We start from the raw sequence: 16,673 nt of genomic DNA on the forward strand, positions 1-16,673 counted from the left end.
AAACATTTACCTGCTAAAAAAAGGTTTAAAAAGAAATGAGAAATGAAGGCCATAAACATCATGGGAACAAACAGCTCTCCAGATCACTATCACTTGCACCATGAAATGCTTGAAAATTGATACTATGAAGTCATCATTCTTCACTGTACACATGTCATTTACAGCATGGAGTACTTTTCCAAACTTCCTTACCTGACTTGGTGGACTTTTCAACCATGCTAAGGGACTCTTTACTATTTTTTTCACTTTTCTCATCTGAAGATCGCCGAGGAATTACAGCAGTTTGTGTTGCTTTTCGAGTAGGAACATGTTGGCCTTTTTTAGTATCTGAGTCTCTGGATTCTGACAAATTCTTCCCATCACCAGATTCCTGAAATAAACATTTATATACACTAGCATGCTACTGAATGCTATAATGAACCACTACATAATTACCATGCATTTTTGCGAGTTTTTAAGTATATGGTATAATAAACCCCTGAGATGTATATGCACCATTATGTAATTTCTTCTAAGAAGTTACTGAACAATATCCCAAATTGCTACCAAACATGATTAACAATCTCTTTGAAAAACTGGCCCAAGACACATCACAGGTATCTTGCAGTTAAGCTCCCTGTTGAAAAACACTGTGTTTTCAGCTGTTTTAAAAAATCAGGGACATGAACTTCTCTTAACCTGTTTTAGGCATGTATCCACAGGAAGTCACATATGATAATACAAAAATTTGATCAAAATTAGACAGAAGAGTTTATGAATCAGAATTACAATAATACCATGCAGAAAGAAGACAGAAAGGATCAGTAATTATAAAGTTATGGTGAATATAATACCATATGTCAAAAGACTAATGAAGTTTAACAAAAGCAAGTCACCATACTACTCTTGCAAATTACCCTTTGGTTAGTAAAAGAAAGTAGAAAGGCCCTAATTAAAGTGTTATGTATTTTCTTCTAAAATGCTGTTGTCATATAGAAATTTAAGATTTATGCTTTATGTAATATAGCAAATTGACAGATGCCATATAAAAATGATTAGAATTTTGAAGGCAAAATTTGCTAACTTGTTCAAGATATCACTTATGTAAAATATGGCATTCCAATCTTCCATTGAACCTCATACACATTGTTTATAACGTGACCATTACCAGGGGTTGAAGGGACAGAAAAAAAAAATTAATAGAATATTCAAAAACTTCTGGCTATCCTTTGCTCCTAGACCTGTGAAAGTCTATAGTGTAGTAAACACTTATTCTATTACATTTTTCATGTGTTCCTTCCCTAGTGAGAAGGGTTGAGCTGTTTCTAATCATGTATTTTGCTTATTTTTAAACAGACAAATATGTATATAGGTGAACCTACAATGTATGACATGACTGCTGCTCAATATAAGACAGAATGTACCAGCAGTACCTCAAAATAGCCAAACCTGTCTGAAAATAACATTACTCTGAAAATAACAAATTTTATACTAGATTCAAAAATGTTTGAAACACAGTATTTTGGATGACAGGGATTTAAAAGGAAACCTCCTGTATCTCACAGAATCACAGAATTGAAGGGGTTGGAAGGGACCTCGAAATATCATCGGGTCCAACCCCCCTGCCAATATCTCCAATAACTAAAAGGAATTAAATGAAACTTACCCTTCTGAAAATTTTGACTTTATGCTTCCCTGCATCTTCTGCCTGCTTTGTTTTTTCAGTTGTTAGATTTAGATTACAGGGAGGTGCTTGCTTTGACATCCCCGGTTTTTCACATTCAATTGCTTTTTCTTCTCTGTGGCTTTCAAGTTTAACTTGAGTATCCAGTAGACTTTGATCAAAACACTCTGCCTTTTTGTCTTCTTCAGCACAGCATTTCACACAAACATATTCTTTATCCTCTTCACCCATCTGCTGTGCTTGAGATAGACTCAGTCCAACACAATCACCATGAAACCAGTCATCACACCTACCACAGCCTACCATAAACCTGAAAACAAAGTAAAATATAGGTTAATGTCTAACTAGTAAAAATAAATAGAAAGCAACAATTTAAGCAGTATATACCATATTTGGTTTTATTTGTACATGTCAACAAATTGTTCTTACCTGAAACATGATTTTCTTTGTAGCTTTACATCCATCTCCAGCCTTACGACATGGTATGATCTTCCTGAGAAACTGTTTGGTTTTGTTTGTTTTTTGTTGTTTTTTTTTTGTTGTGTTTGTTTGTTTGTTTTGCAACAGTCCAAGAGAGTATCATAACCTCATAGGGTGTTTGTAATCTGCCCCCAAACCCTAACAACAGAATCTCTCAAAGTATTAATCTCAAAACCAGTAAATTTATGTTTCAGAAAACTTGAAAATTTTCTTGCAAGAACGTACCATATTCATATTGTTTCAAATGCGATTATCATCCTCATAGAAGAAATGTATCAACTGATACAATGCTCCATAGCAGTAACAGATGTTTAATTATTTTGACAAATAAAATTGGCCCAGAAAGAAAAGGCTACTATAAGTTAGTTGATATTTTACACCATGTTACTTAGAGACTATTATTAGTAAATTATATGCAGAAATTTGCCTTTTATTCTCTTTACTGTTAAATTTGGAGCCAGGAATTAGCTACATCTGGCCAGCTGGCAGCGATTAGTTTGTTTGCTTGAAATAAGGTACATGCCACTGCTGTGTTGCTCAGCTACTTTATTCAGAGCTAGTATTTATTTAAAGAATATTTCAGATAAAAAATAGTATCAATTAAAGCACACTTTTCACCTCGCAGTCACTTCAACTGTTTCATTATTTTTTAAATGAAAAGTAAGTTTATCTACAGGTTGCATTTTCTAAGCATTAAGATCATTTGGTCTCAAATAAAAGCCTAGTTCTTGCAATTTTGTTAAAATTTTGAAAATGTTATTAGGTATCACTAGTGCCTAATTGCTCCGAAAGGTACAATTTCTCAGTAGAATTATTTTGGAGTAGAATGAAATTTCAAAGTTAAATAGATTAAACACCTCAACATATCTGTTACAGGAAACAGAATTGGTAGTATTTACTTTTCAAATAATTTCTTATAAAACTGAATATAGTGTGATTACTAAAGATTTGCTTGCAAATGATGTAGAAAGAGCTCTTGCATTATCCATTTGCTTTTTTTTTTTTTTTTTTTTTTTAAGTACCTTAATGTTTAGCAGAAGGAAATCCAAGAAGACTTGCAAGCGCATTATGAAAAGCGTGACTTCGTTAATACTGAAAAATTATGTACAGAACTATTCGGTTGAATTCCATAGAAGAAATCTGATCTAAAGTTTGTAGGACTACTCTAAAGAAGATTCTCAACCTGTATGTGTTGCTGTAAAGATCAGGTCCTGCTACCTGCTGACTTACCTACTTTGTAATAGTGTATGGTTTGGCAAAGTGTGCTTAGATGAATATATTCAGCAGAGCTGTAGATGAACTCTCCAGGCGGTTTGGTACTGTATTCAAGAAACTACAGGTATCTCAAGAGATGAAAAAAAGTCTTCCTAGTCTAACAGCAGAAGTTTGAAACACAAGAGCAGGAAAGAAGAAAGTAGCAGCTTTATGTTCTGTTGTTGCTTACCCCCCCCAAAAAAAAAAATCAGGATTAAATCCTGAAGTAAATAGAATCTTTTGAGCCAAAATGAGTCTGATAAGCTTTAAAGCTCCACCTGTTTGAGAAAAAGGTCACTTCCACTTTTAGTAGCCTACAGTCTTGTTCATTAGATTTAAAGAAACCAGTTTTTATAATCTAGTTTGTGAAGAAAGTTGTTTTCTGCTTTTTCTCATTTTTATTTTTTTTTCCTGAGCTGCAAGTACATTTTTTGGTGTTATTCATGAGAAACCAAAAATCAAAATCTGGCTATCTACTCAGTAGTTTCAATTATGAAGGTGTAGGTTCCTTCAACTTTTGTCAGGATCTCCATCTTTTCACATCTATGTCCCAACAAAGCTAAAAGATGTATGAATGGCAACATCACAGTTAAGTGCTTCTGACAGTCTTGCCCCAGGAACACCATATTCTTAAACACAATAAAACAAAAGAGAAGTGACGTAAATTTAATACGAAGGTGATTGTTCCTTACTGAGAACCTAAAGCCAAACATGATGGTAGAAAATATAGCATGAATGCCCATTTCACAATTGCAAGGATCTACAAGAAGATGCTTGACATTGCATACATCCTGCATCACTGCCAGAAAGTATTACAAAAACTCTGTGGATATCAAAAACTGGTTACAAGAATTCCAAACGTAAAATTTTCTACAGAGTTGAAATCAGGCTGAAGTAGTCAAGTACTTCTTGCTCAGAGGGTATTTTGGTGTGCTAATGAATGAATGCCTTTTGGTTAAAAATTGAAGGAAACCAGGAATACACCATCTCAGAGCCACAAATGCTACTTATATTTTTAATTTTAAAAAATCATTTTTTTCAGTTTGTAAATTCAAGCTGATTTGTTAAATGAGCAGGGCAGATTACAACCCTTAACAAATAAAATTTTGACTAACATTTAGGAAAGTGCCTACATTTACAAAAAAACAGAGATGAACTCCAGAGACTAAAACAGACAAAGTGCTGTACAACTCCAACTTTAAATTGACAGCACATGCAATTTTCAGCTGTGCTCACAAACAGAAGTCAGCAAAAGGGATGGTGTGTGATACCAGTAGAGCACCAGATAGGCATTCAGTCTCACATCTTTATTTTCTGGCCTATCAATAATAGAATTAAGACACACACTCAACCCTCCTCCCCCATATCAAAGACTTCACCTGGTGTGGACAGTGTAAAATCTGTATTAGAAAGGTCTGTCCCATGTGTTCATAGTCTTAACTATGCAAGTTTCAGGTTCAAAGTGATTTTTTTTTCTTAGTAGTTCAACCTTGTCGAACAGGGATAATTTAAGGCAATGAAGCAGAACAGCAGAGGCAGTCTTCCAAAAATAAACTGATCACTAGCAGCCAACTTCACAAGTGTGTTGGTATTTTTTTCTTTCTCTATTCCTTGCAAATAATAAAAAGAACAAGTGTAGAACAATTCTGCTCAGAAACAGATATGTCTTCACTAACAATATACACCAAGATAGAGAGATGTCATTCAAGCCATCTTAAGCAAACTACTGAAGATGGAATGTCCATTTGGCTTCATTCCTGTCTTTACAACAAGGTTTCAGTTGCTCTGTATTTAAACACGCACAATAAAACTTGGGATTCAGAAACCAAAGCTATGAAGAGAATCTGGAAGTGTCCACAAAGCCTGTACTATAAACAGAATTTAAGTGTTTACAGTTGTTTTGCTTAAACCTTGTTATACAAAATGGTAATAAAAATACCAGTGATGCCTGCCACAAACTTTCACTGTTTTCACATGACTCAACTGAAAGACTGACTTCCAAGGCTGGGAGACAACATACTGATTTTGATACAAGTAATGTAAATAATTCTTTGTACCATAAGGCCACTTTTACATCTTTTTCTGTTTCACTCATCTGCACACAAAAACGCATTTATGATCTGTAACAGTAATTGTATTTGGAGAACAGAAAAGTGACAGCGCAACGCTCAGATTAAAAAGGGGGCATCAAGGGACACTGAAGCCTGGCTTGAAGGATCAAAGATGTCCTCTTGCACAGCTGTCAGTTGTGATTGAAGAGGTTCTGATATCTTGGACTATTTAAAACACCAAGGTTTCTGAATGTAGACTGCTTCAAGTTTGATGTGCAGGAGTTTTACCCATGTTGTAAGGCTGGATTGGAAGATGTAAAGCTGAAAGAGAAAGAAAAGTGTGTTTTAAAATATTATATCATGCCAAATTCAATAACAGATCAGCACTCCTTTTACTTGTCTTTAATAAAAATAGTTGTTTGAGAAAAATCTAAGAGCTGACAGGTAACAACAGACACTATTATAGTTCACTGGCACTTTTACACGGAGTATGTTATTGTTCCATTCCGTTTCCAGAATTCTTGGCAGTCCCCACATAACAGCATAAAAAGATGTACCTTAAAGGCCATTAAGGAATGGATCACACAATAAAGAGAGACAATTAAAGCAAATCTTTCACCATATCTCTTAAGAGATTGACAGACTGTCTTTAGTATTATTTTTGGTAAATTAAATTCATCCATGAGATGAAAACACTCAAGCTTGAACCATTTATTTTCAAAATACATAGGCCATGTTTTAAAATTAACTTGCATACATTCAGTTTATAGAGCAGCATATTTTCAGAGAAATTGATTATTGTGAAATAAGATTTTAAAAGTAATATGGGCAGAAGCCCTATTATTCATAAAATAATTGTTTGCTGTAAAGCTACAAGTAAAACAAAAGAAAAAAAAAATCAGGAGCTGTCAGAATAGTTGTATGGGCCAATAATGTGCATTTTAAGATTAATAACCTAGAGTGCATTGACACAGAAAAATAACTGTTTCTTTTTAGCTCATTGGATTTGGCAAGGCGTAAGACAAAAACCTGCAACAAGACTCAAATCTTAACAAAAAAGCCTTGATACTCTTCACTATTCAAAAAGACACTCTAACCCTCAGCTCAGCTAAGAGGATAAACTATTCATGCAGTTTTGAAAAGTTCACACAAATATTTCTGCATCTGGCAAATATGGGGCGTGCTTTAGGCACTTAAGTATTATTTCAAGTTCCCCCTTAACAGTACTATTAACCAATCTTCTATAAAATCTGTTGTAGATTTGTATTAACTATTAACATTATATCTGTATCTCAGCTGCACTGATGCTACAAGTCCAGCCAACCTCAAGGAGAGACACTACACGGAGGCAACTGTTTTTCCTTTACCTAATAAAGACATTCCTATTAGAACGAATGAGTGACAGGCTTAACCTTTACCAACCCGCTTTATTCCTCAGAGACTGGGGAAGATATTCACAGCAGCTTTAGCAGAGCCCATATTCCACATCACTGAAGTAGCATGGGCTCAATCCAAAGCTCAGCAGAACAAGTGGTTACCAAGAAAATCTGCAGTACCTTGTTATCAGAGCACATGCACATAAGCAATTTTTCTTGTTCACCTTTAGTACAAGATTAATACAGTTGTCTAATGACTTTTCAGCTTTTGATTTTCAAGAAACAAGAACAAGCTATCTTCAAAGAAACATTATAATCATCTATCTTTATGTGAAGTTTGCAGCGTAGCAACAAGACACTGAAAACTCATTTCTTCAATATCAAGTTTCAGTACCCAATCTTTTATACAAGTTTTTTTTTTTTTCCTTAAAAGCATATGCTTCTTTGTTTTTCATGTTACAAGAGCCTCTCCAAAAAGGAAGCGAACAAGGACACAGGTAACCCTGTGCACCCTGATCTGAATGTAATTGAATGAAACAGGCCCAACAACAGGAAAACCAAAATCCTTGAACTTCCCCAAACCTTGGAAAAAAAAAAAAAGGGTAAAATACATCTCATAATATTAACCACAAACCTATAAAAATTCATTAAAGGCAGTTCCATTAACAAGTGGTTCTATATACATATTGCTGGATCAGTTCTGTAAACTGCATACATAATTTTATAAAATATTTTTTATGTATTTCAGACAACTTGTACTATCCATTTTCCTGATTACCAAACATTACTGATATTAACAATAATTCTACCAACATTACAGCACAGCAATATAATGCATATAAAAAACAAGTTATAAAATGGTATGACTGTAAATATGAACACTGAAGTCCTGCCATTCTTGAATTATATATTACAACACTGTGTTGCTTATACTGTCATTCAACTTCGCTACAGCTCACAGATAAGAGCTTTTAATGTTGCAAGGCTTTTCAAAGTGGGAGAAAGCAGTAGGAGGGAGAAAACCTGAAAGCATCATCCATGACTACAAATTGATGACATCTCACAGAACCTACAGTTTAATATACTCATACTATACAAGTGTCAGAACTAAAGCATCGTAATTATTCTAATTACTGTTTCTTATGAAGAATGTTGTCGCAACAATGATTCATGCATGCACTGTTTATGCATCTACCCTTAAAAAGCACGTGTGCTTAACTTGAGGGTAGTTATGAGTTGAGATCCTTAATCTCCTTCGTCCTCTCTTGTTTGTATTAGCTTAATGAAGTACTGGCATTATTTAAAAAATCCTAACAAATGCTACTATAGGAAAAAATTTCAGATTTTTTTTTTTAAACTTCATACACAAAGTAATTATTATATTACAGTTGTATAATAATTACATTATTAAATAATATATTATCAAATTAAATAAATACGTGATTCTCAGTATGCAAGGTCAGGAATACTGTATCTTTGCTAAATCAAGTTCTGCACTTCCCAATTGCCTTTTACAGCATTACTAACTTTCCTTCCACCTTAAAGCAGAATTGAAATGTGGAGAAGACAATGACTATGTAAAACTCCAGTTTTATTAAGCTTTTCTATGAACTCTGAGAAGGTCTGGTAGTCTAATCACACAAACTGCATGGGCAAATACCAAGCAACACCAGAACAAAAATAATGAAAACAACAGCACATAAGAAGAGCCCTGTCACCACACTGTATTAAAAAAAAAAAAATAGAATTGTAGAAATCAAAAGACAAATTCACCAGAAAGCAGTTAAAAGTACAAGCTTCCCTTTGCTTTCTACAACGCTTTCTAGAAGATTTGTTTAAAAACAGGAAATCTCGAGTTCTCATTACTAATGCATAGTACATATGGAACTTCTTTCATTAAAAAAAGACAGAGTGAAGACAAAGGAGAGCATCTGCAAAACCTCCATTAGGTTTTGTCTCTCTGTGTAAGAAAGGAATTAATTCAGCCCCCCAGCCCGTACAGAACAAAAACCTACAAAGAAAAATGGAGAAATTTATATTATGGGCATTTACATCAGAAGGATGCACATGACACATCCAAGAATAAATCTTGAATTAGCACGTTTCTCTCTATCTGCAGAGCATCTTCATCTAGCTCTACCCAAGAAATTAAATATTTTTAGTCGACTATTTTTAAATATCTTCAGTCTGTCTTCAGGAAAATTAACTATTATGATTGTGATAAAGCTTACTATTTTCAGTATTACTAGAACACATTGAGAAGTTGAGGTAATAACTTCAGTCTGTATTATCTTTATGTGATACACATATATACATACTTTTCATCTATAGATGAATGAAAATGTATGTGTTATGTATGTTACTAGCCAATGAGAAAACATCTGACAGCAGTATTGGAACACAATGGCTATGTTGAAAGAAATACTGAATGGGTAACACCAACTGAAACTTTGCTCTAAGCAGAGAAAGTGTTTCAGATGTGATGAAAATTACTACCTACAAAAAGATACATGATAATTATCCAAGTTGCTGAGAAACACCTGGTTTAGTTTTGATCTGAAAGAACAATTACTTTTTTAGTTATCTTGTAAAGGTAAATCTCTGAATGGGAATCAGCAGAATACATCAAGCAAACAGACCATAACAATTAGCCCTTAAGCCAAAGGTTGACCACCCACTAAATGGTAATGGCGATAAAGATAAAATAATACAGCTATGTTGGTTCCAGTTTATAACCATCAAGGCAAGTGGAAAGCAGAGCAAAAAAATCACTGTTCAAAACTCAGGTACCCAAGAGAAAATGATCAAATCTATTAACACTAAAAAGCAGGCATGCCTCTTATGGGGCAAGGCACATTGTAACTTGATTTTTTTTTTCATTATGCAAGTCACATGTTCGCAAGAAAGGACTTCTTTCCCAACCAAAATCAGCAGTGCAAGGTAGGTGTACTTTGACTTTGCATGTGATCAACAAATTACAGCTTGTATCCCTAAAGACACCAACTGATATGATTTTTTGAAGAGGTGATTCTGAAATAAACCAATATTCAACAGTACCATCCATCTTGTGCTGTTCTTCTAGCAGGCATACGAAGATCACCCTGGGGCTGCAAAACACCTATGTAAGCATCCCCTCTGAGGATTCTATACACAAACAAGGCTGATGAAATGATTTCCACACGTTTTCTCCAACCTGAATCAATCCTCCAAGCTTAGTATTACATTAGCAACAAGTTAGTGGGTTCGTATCTATTGCAGGGAATATAAAAAGGTTCAAATAACTAGTATTTTGCAGCCTGAATTCTAATGTTTCATTTTCATATCCACATAATTTCCCAACTCAGGGCTGCAACTTCAGTTCAACTTCCTTTTTCTACAAGTAATTTGTACCAGTCTTGACCAATATCTCCAAAGGATAAATGACCACTGAGTGGGATATAAATACAAATACTGTTTCAGATCTCAGCTCTGCTCTCTGTCTTTTGTTGAACTTACGCCATTTTAAAATATTTGACTCTCACACTCGTCCTTCTGCTTTTTCCTGTACCGTGAACAGATAAATAAAGGAAACAGGCTCATTATTACAGAAGGGAAACAAATTCATTGAAAAGCAATCCACAAAGTGAAGGGGGGCAAGGTGACACCAAAAAAAACAACAATTAATGCTACAGTAGATTTTCATCAGTATGATATACTTCCAAATTATGAAAATATGAAATTTGTCCTTCTTTTTGTACTGTATTGAAAATGTTTGCTTGTTCTTGCATCAATAATTAAACAGGCACAAGTATGCTAAGACACTTCAGACAAGTTTTGCTTTTTCTTGTATCTTAGCGACATGAAGTGAATCTGAAAGGTTAAGAATTTTTATTTGTAGCACGCAACTACAAAATGAAATAAATTTGAATAAATTAAAAAAATCATTTTTAAAGTGTCAATAAAAAGTAATGGACCATCAGTCTTAAGTCTCTATTATTAACCACAAGGCTCAATAAATATGAGCTTCCTCACTCCACTAGCACGTCTCTATTCCACATTCAAAAATTCTTCATTTACATTACAGATATCCTCCTACATTTGGAGAATCCAGTACTCTCATGCTGAAACTTCTGGTTGTGTCTGCCAACAGTTTTGTGGCACAGATTTTGATAGAAAGTACGAACAAGTGTTATTACAAAGGTAAGGATAGCAGTAATCGCCATCTTTGGCAACTCAAGGGCTCTCTCAAGTCTGACTTCAACTAGTCATCCATGTGTTATACTGTTCTTCTAGGAGCACTAAGATCTAGCAATGCCAAATTGGTTTACTGAACTTATTCCCGTACAGTAGCATATCTGCTGTATCTCATTTTCTGCATTTCACTCTGACAAATGGACTAAAATATAATGACTGAAAATTACTTTAAATGCACAACGTCTTGGATTGATAGCTCATTAGTGAAATATTTTAACCTTTTTCAGTTCACTTACAGTGACAGAGGGACATCAACTTCATAGGCAACCTCAGTATTAGGTTTAAAGACAATTTCAGATATGCTTACGTGGAAGTTCTGTAAATTCCCCTCCTCCCCATTACTTTTTCCCTTCCTTCTACCCCCCCCTCCCCCCAACTTCAACTTCATTGTTACTCCAGTTACATGAAAGCCTGGCAGCAATGATGACATCAGGAAAAAACAAATGTTAACCTCTAGGTACTAAAATTACAATTCTAAATGATAAAAACAGATGCAAACAACTACTCAATTCCTTTGATTGATGGCAATCCTTTAACTTGAGAGATCTCTGGAAGGAAGGAAATGGCAATCTGGAACACAGGTATCTTAGTCTGGTTTCTTTTCTAAGAAAAAGAATGAGTTTAGAAGAGGTAACATTACAACAAAGTTGCAAATTCCTTGAGAATACACTCATATAATAAAACATTCTTAGTAAAAGTTTATGGCCAAACTCATTTCCAATGATCTATTTAAAGGACAAGAAGACATGTATGAGTGCAAATAAAACCAATTCACAGCATAACACACCAGATTCCATTACAAGGCTTTTCCTTGTATGCTTGGGTACCAGCAGTAAGAAACATTTGGTAAGAGGGAAAAGAAAAAAGTATCTTCTTAGACCAATAATAAAGAACTCTGCAGACACAAAGCCACACACACCTGTTGCCATGTGGCTTTTTGCAAAAGCCACACTGCTTGCTGGGCACCCAAACATGTTTACTTTCACTAGCAGAGGTATGTTCCAAGCCTTCCCGTTTAACAGTTGAAATGTTATCTGGAATAAACAGTGGAGGTTCATCAAGCGAAAGACTTTTGCTACTTCTTCTCTGGCGAGGTTGAAGATTTTTATCAATTCTTTTTGATTTTTTTTCTTTATCATCCTCCTTTAGATGTTCTACCATAGAGGCATCTTTTGCCTCTGACTCCTCCTTGGTGGAGCTATTTGTTTTTAGCACAGTTGCAAGCTGTTTCTGGGCTTGCTTCTGACCAAGATTTGAAATGTGGCCTGACACTGTGTGCACAGAGTGGTGGGTATCTTTAGAACAGCTTTGTTGTGTAGGAGATTTGTCAATTGATCTCTGAATTGATGACTTTTGTCCTTGCCCAGAAGCCTGGACTCGGGGTATTTTCTTCAGCATTGTATTGGTCTGCTTTTTTACTGTGGTCCCTGAAAGACAACTCTTTGTTTTCAAACCAAGATCAGATTGTTTCTTCCTAATTTTAACAGGGTTGTTCGGATGTTGATGACTATCTTGCTCATCTGCATTCCGCTTCAGACCTGCTGGAGATGGACTGTGAAGACCTGAAACAGCAATACCAGCTCTTGTTCTTGAATTCCTTGTGTCTTGTTGCACTGTACCTGATTTCTGTCGAGTACCTGCAGTCAGATTTTGCTTATTCTGTACTGCAGATTTACTATGCCGAGGCCTAATATTCTTTTCACATTTTGAAGCAACACTAATTTGTTTATCATCATCCTGAACTTTTGAGGTCTCAGGGCCTTCTACTTCAGTACTGCTGATCTGCTGCTGTACATCTTCGCTTGCATGGTCATGAACAGTGCTTTCTAAAATGCTATTTCCTGGGTGAACAGAAGTAAGCTCCACACTTTTCAAGTCTTTATTATCAAACTCTGTACTGTCCAGTAGTTCCTCTGATGAACTTACAGTTTTCTCCACTCCTTTGCCATCATCTACAGGCTCTGTTACACTTTCTTTTACTGACAATGTATTTTCATCAGGAAATTCCACACTATGGGAATCTAATCTACATTCAACCCCCTCTTCCAAAGAGCCAGACAAATTTGAAAAGGTCTCATAAATTTCACTTGGATTCACACAAACGCTAGATGGATCATTAGTTTCTCCAGTTATCCCACTTTGATCATGTTCTTCTGTTATCTTCTCCAATTCCTCTGCTTTATTTTCAGTCTTTTCTTCCGCAGAAGTTTCAGAGCCCATTGAATCAATCACATCATTTCCTTCATTTTTAGCTGCAGTAATTTCAGTATCTGCAGATGCTGAACAAACTGAGTCAACACTCCCAGACTCAGTTTTTGTTGCAACCTCTGTTATTTCCTTTGTTTCTCCAGGAGCAGTACAAGCTCCTGGTAACTCAGAACAACTTAACTCTTCGGATATTTCTTCAACCTTTGCCTGCTCAGGTGTTTCAGACTTCACTTCATTCACCTCTTCAGGACCAGGAAGAGGTTTTGTATTACTTTGGGAAGCAGTTACTGCTGCTGCTGCTCCTTCTGTCTGTCCTGATCGCCTTGTACTACGCCTAACTTCTTTAGGCTGTTCTGCTTTCACAGGCGTGGCAACATCTGCCTCTTTAGCTGGACTTTTCTCTTGTTGTTTCTGTCCTGTTTTGGGGGCAGATCCACTTTTTACAGATGATTTCTTGGTACTGACAGGAGGTGCAACATTTGAACGCTTGGCCAGTGTGCTCTGTCGCAAACTCCGTACTGGTTCTATGAAGGTAAAGAGAAAGTGTCTTAGCTATACCATGTACTGCTACATGCAAACACAAGACTAATCTAGAATAGAAGTGATTGAGCCTACTTTACCTTACTGGACACAAAAAGAACTTTGAAACTTAGTTAATTAAACTTAGAGAAAATAAAAAAACAGTTTGAATGGAAAAAAATTGTTACTTTTATGGCTACTAAAGCTCTGAACAATATATGAAAAAACAGAAGTAGCTCTCACAATAAAAAAGACAAAATCCACTCAACTTTTCTAGCACTCAACCTTTTCTACTCTTTCTACTTTAAGTAAAAATTGCATAAAGTTATATTGTGATAAGTATAAATGCAAATTTTACAAAGTTTTTAGAGAACACAGTATATGAATCTGAAATCCAGTCACATTCTCACTTAATGACAGATTGATTGTTGTAAAAGATAAGTAATAATCAAATTTAAGTGCCTTTTAAAAGTGTATTCACCAGCTTTGTAACATAGGCTCTTTCTTAAATTCTGATTTCCCTATTAATTTTATCTTAACTCGGCCTACTCTTTGGGGACAAAGTAGAGCTGTCAGTAACTCCACCTGTTCAAGAAGTTTAAAAAAACCCTGATTATATACAATCAGCTATCACAATTTAAATATGTGAAATAACTGTTAAGCATGTTGAGATATCTATATGAAAGACTTTACAAGTGCAATTACTGTAACTTTAAAACAAAAAGAATACACACAAATAAGAACAAACAGAATTAAAAATTTTAATTGGAAATAAAGAGCCATGCTAACCTAATTCTCCAATACTGTTTGAAAATACAGCATGGCTGTGTTAAAGAACCACAATGCAAATCTGATTTAGGTAAAAGGAACAAAGTTTAAAAACATGTTTGAGAACCACAGGTCATAAGGAAGAGTATTTGTTATAGAGGAATTCAAATTGAATAGCACCCTGCTGATGCCAATCTCTGGCTCCCGTTTATAAAAAAAAAAAGACAAAAAAGGAAACGCCTGTACTCCACACAACCAACTACTAACAAATACTTGGCATTTATGAATATTAGGAAGGGATTATAAATATTTAGTTGATCTTGAATGTGCAAAAACATACATCCCATATTGAGTGATCACCTTGTGCCATTAAACGTGGTGACTTTCTTGGTGACACGACTGACGTTTCTTCTGAACGACTCCTCAAATTCCTGTTCGGCAAAGTTAACTCATCTTCATCGATGGTGTCATTTCCACTCTCTTTAACTCCCTCTTCATCCATAATATCATCAAGACCGATAACTGGGAAAACAAACAAACAAGAAAGATCCTAAAACTTAAAAGGAACAAAAAGTGTTGCGACTGTAAGGGTGAGTAAGGCGGGGAAAGAAACAGGGAAAAATAAATAAATTGGCCATCTAAAAACAAACAAAAAGGAAAAAAAATGAAGAAAGGCAGGACAGAAAATTCCCACATGAGGCAGTTTCAGTGTAGAAGAAGCTATCACCCAAAGCTTAAAATTTCTGTAGATAGTCCTTACAGCTTTTTGGTGGACTCACATTTTTATTGGTTTTGTTTTTTGTTGTTTTTTTATTTTGGCACAAGAAGGTCCACAGTCTTAGAGGATCAGCTGTCCCTCACTGCCCCTTCCCACCTAAGAAAAAGTGAAGAAAGGTAAACAGTAGAAAGAGCTGATCCAGAAGAGGAATGAATATAAAAATCACAGTTTTCTCATAGGATACAATTTTAAAACTGAAAGTCCCACCCACCTCACGTATCTCCATCTGCAACCCAGTTTTGGAAGGGCACGGAGTGCAGCATGCACTAGTCTCCCAGCCAGAATCAGAGAACGTTGTCAAATTCCTATCCTCCACTAACCTGAGAAGGATCCCAGAGGTTGCTCCTGAAAATAGGTTTCCTAAGAGGCAGTCAGGCCACTGTACCAGCCATTCTCCTCACTTTCTCTAAGTTTGGTTCTGCAATGGTAGCCTCTCCTATCCCAAGATCCTATGTGTGATTAATGAATCCCGGTCCCTGTAGGATGCGAAATTTGTGAGATCAGGCCAAACACCCAAGTGATTTTATAAGACATGTAGAAGGGTCTGACAAATACAACACAGACTCCAAACAATCAAGTAAGCCTATTCTTCACTATCCCAGCACCAACTCCACCATTTTTAAGGCAAACTTACACAATAGAAATAAGATCTCTAAAAATTTCTAACAATTATTTTCTTAAAATTGCTTTAATATATTCATCTTAGAAACCAAAACAAGAAGATAATAAAAATTAAGAATTGTTAAAATCTTCAGCTTGCCTCTGAAAACCTGTCTGCTTCAACCCGGATGTTTTCACAACTTAAATAGAAGTTCCCTTGTGAAGCCACTGTAATAATGAGCATAGAGTAACGAAAAACAGGAGCTGTAAAACACTGCTAAAGCCAAGCAGTGATGAATAATCAAGTCTATCTAGACTGTCATTCAACCCACAGTCACATGACAGATTTAACAGAAACACCTGTTAAAGATCAAATATGAGGCTGTTTAAAATCTTTCTAAAAGTAAGGCTGAGCTTGGCACCAGGTGAACTTCATTCTGGTCCTCTGTACTTAAACAGCTGTCAGGAGCTGAAAGCTAGGAGTTTCTTCAGCTAACAACGTACTGTCACTCATTTTATTTTAACCATATTATTTAGTTACTGCATTGTATGCCCCAGTTAGAGGAAATGTATATTTCTGGCAATTACTGGCAGCTTTCTCTTCCCAATCCACAGAGCTATCTTTATGGGTGTATTTGTACACAGATATCACACACCAGCTGCACAAGACTGATAAATCTAGCGTCAGTCCACTCATCCAAATGTTTCTTCATCACTTACTTATTTGCTACAAGCTACATACT

General features: G+C 35.5%; 1 protein-coding gene across 10 annotated transcripts in view; it reads right to left on the reverse strand.

Moving 5' to 3' along the window:
• PHF3 (PHD finger protein 3) overlaps positions 1–16,673 on the reverse strand; it is a 48,796-nt gene that overhangs the window by 16,153 nt on the left and 15,970 nt on the right. For 4 of the 10 annotated variants that reach the window (XM_068678270.1, XM_068678269.1, XM_068678266.1 and 1 more), the window contains 5 exons: positions 15,651–15,806; positions 14,913–15,074; positions 11,977–13,789; positions 1,646–1,973; positions 193–370 (listed from right to left, as the gene is read on the reverse strand). In XM_068678270.1, the coding sequence (XP_068534371.1) occupies positions 193–370; positions 1,646–1,973; positions 11,977–13,789; positions 14,913–15,054 (2,461 nt within the window). In that variant the 5' untranslated portion in view covers positions 15,055–15,074; positions 15,651–15,806. Of the gene's footprint in view, positions 1–192; positions 371–1,645; positions 1,974–2,092; positions 5,733–11,976; positions 13,790–14,912; positions 15,075–15,331; positions 15,427–15,650; positions 15,807–16,673 lie in introns of those variants that run through there. The other 6 variants (XM_068678272.1, XM_068678265.1, XM_068678271.1 and 3 more) reach the window with 3 other exon arrangements.

Source organism: Anas acuta, chromosome 3 (assembly GCF_963932015.1).
Source record: "Anas acuta chromosome 3, bAnaAcu1.1, whole genome shotgun sequence".
Taxonomy (NCBI): Eukaryota; Metazoa; Chordata; class Aves; order Anseriformes; family Anatidae; genus Anas; species Anas acuta.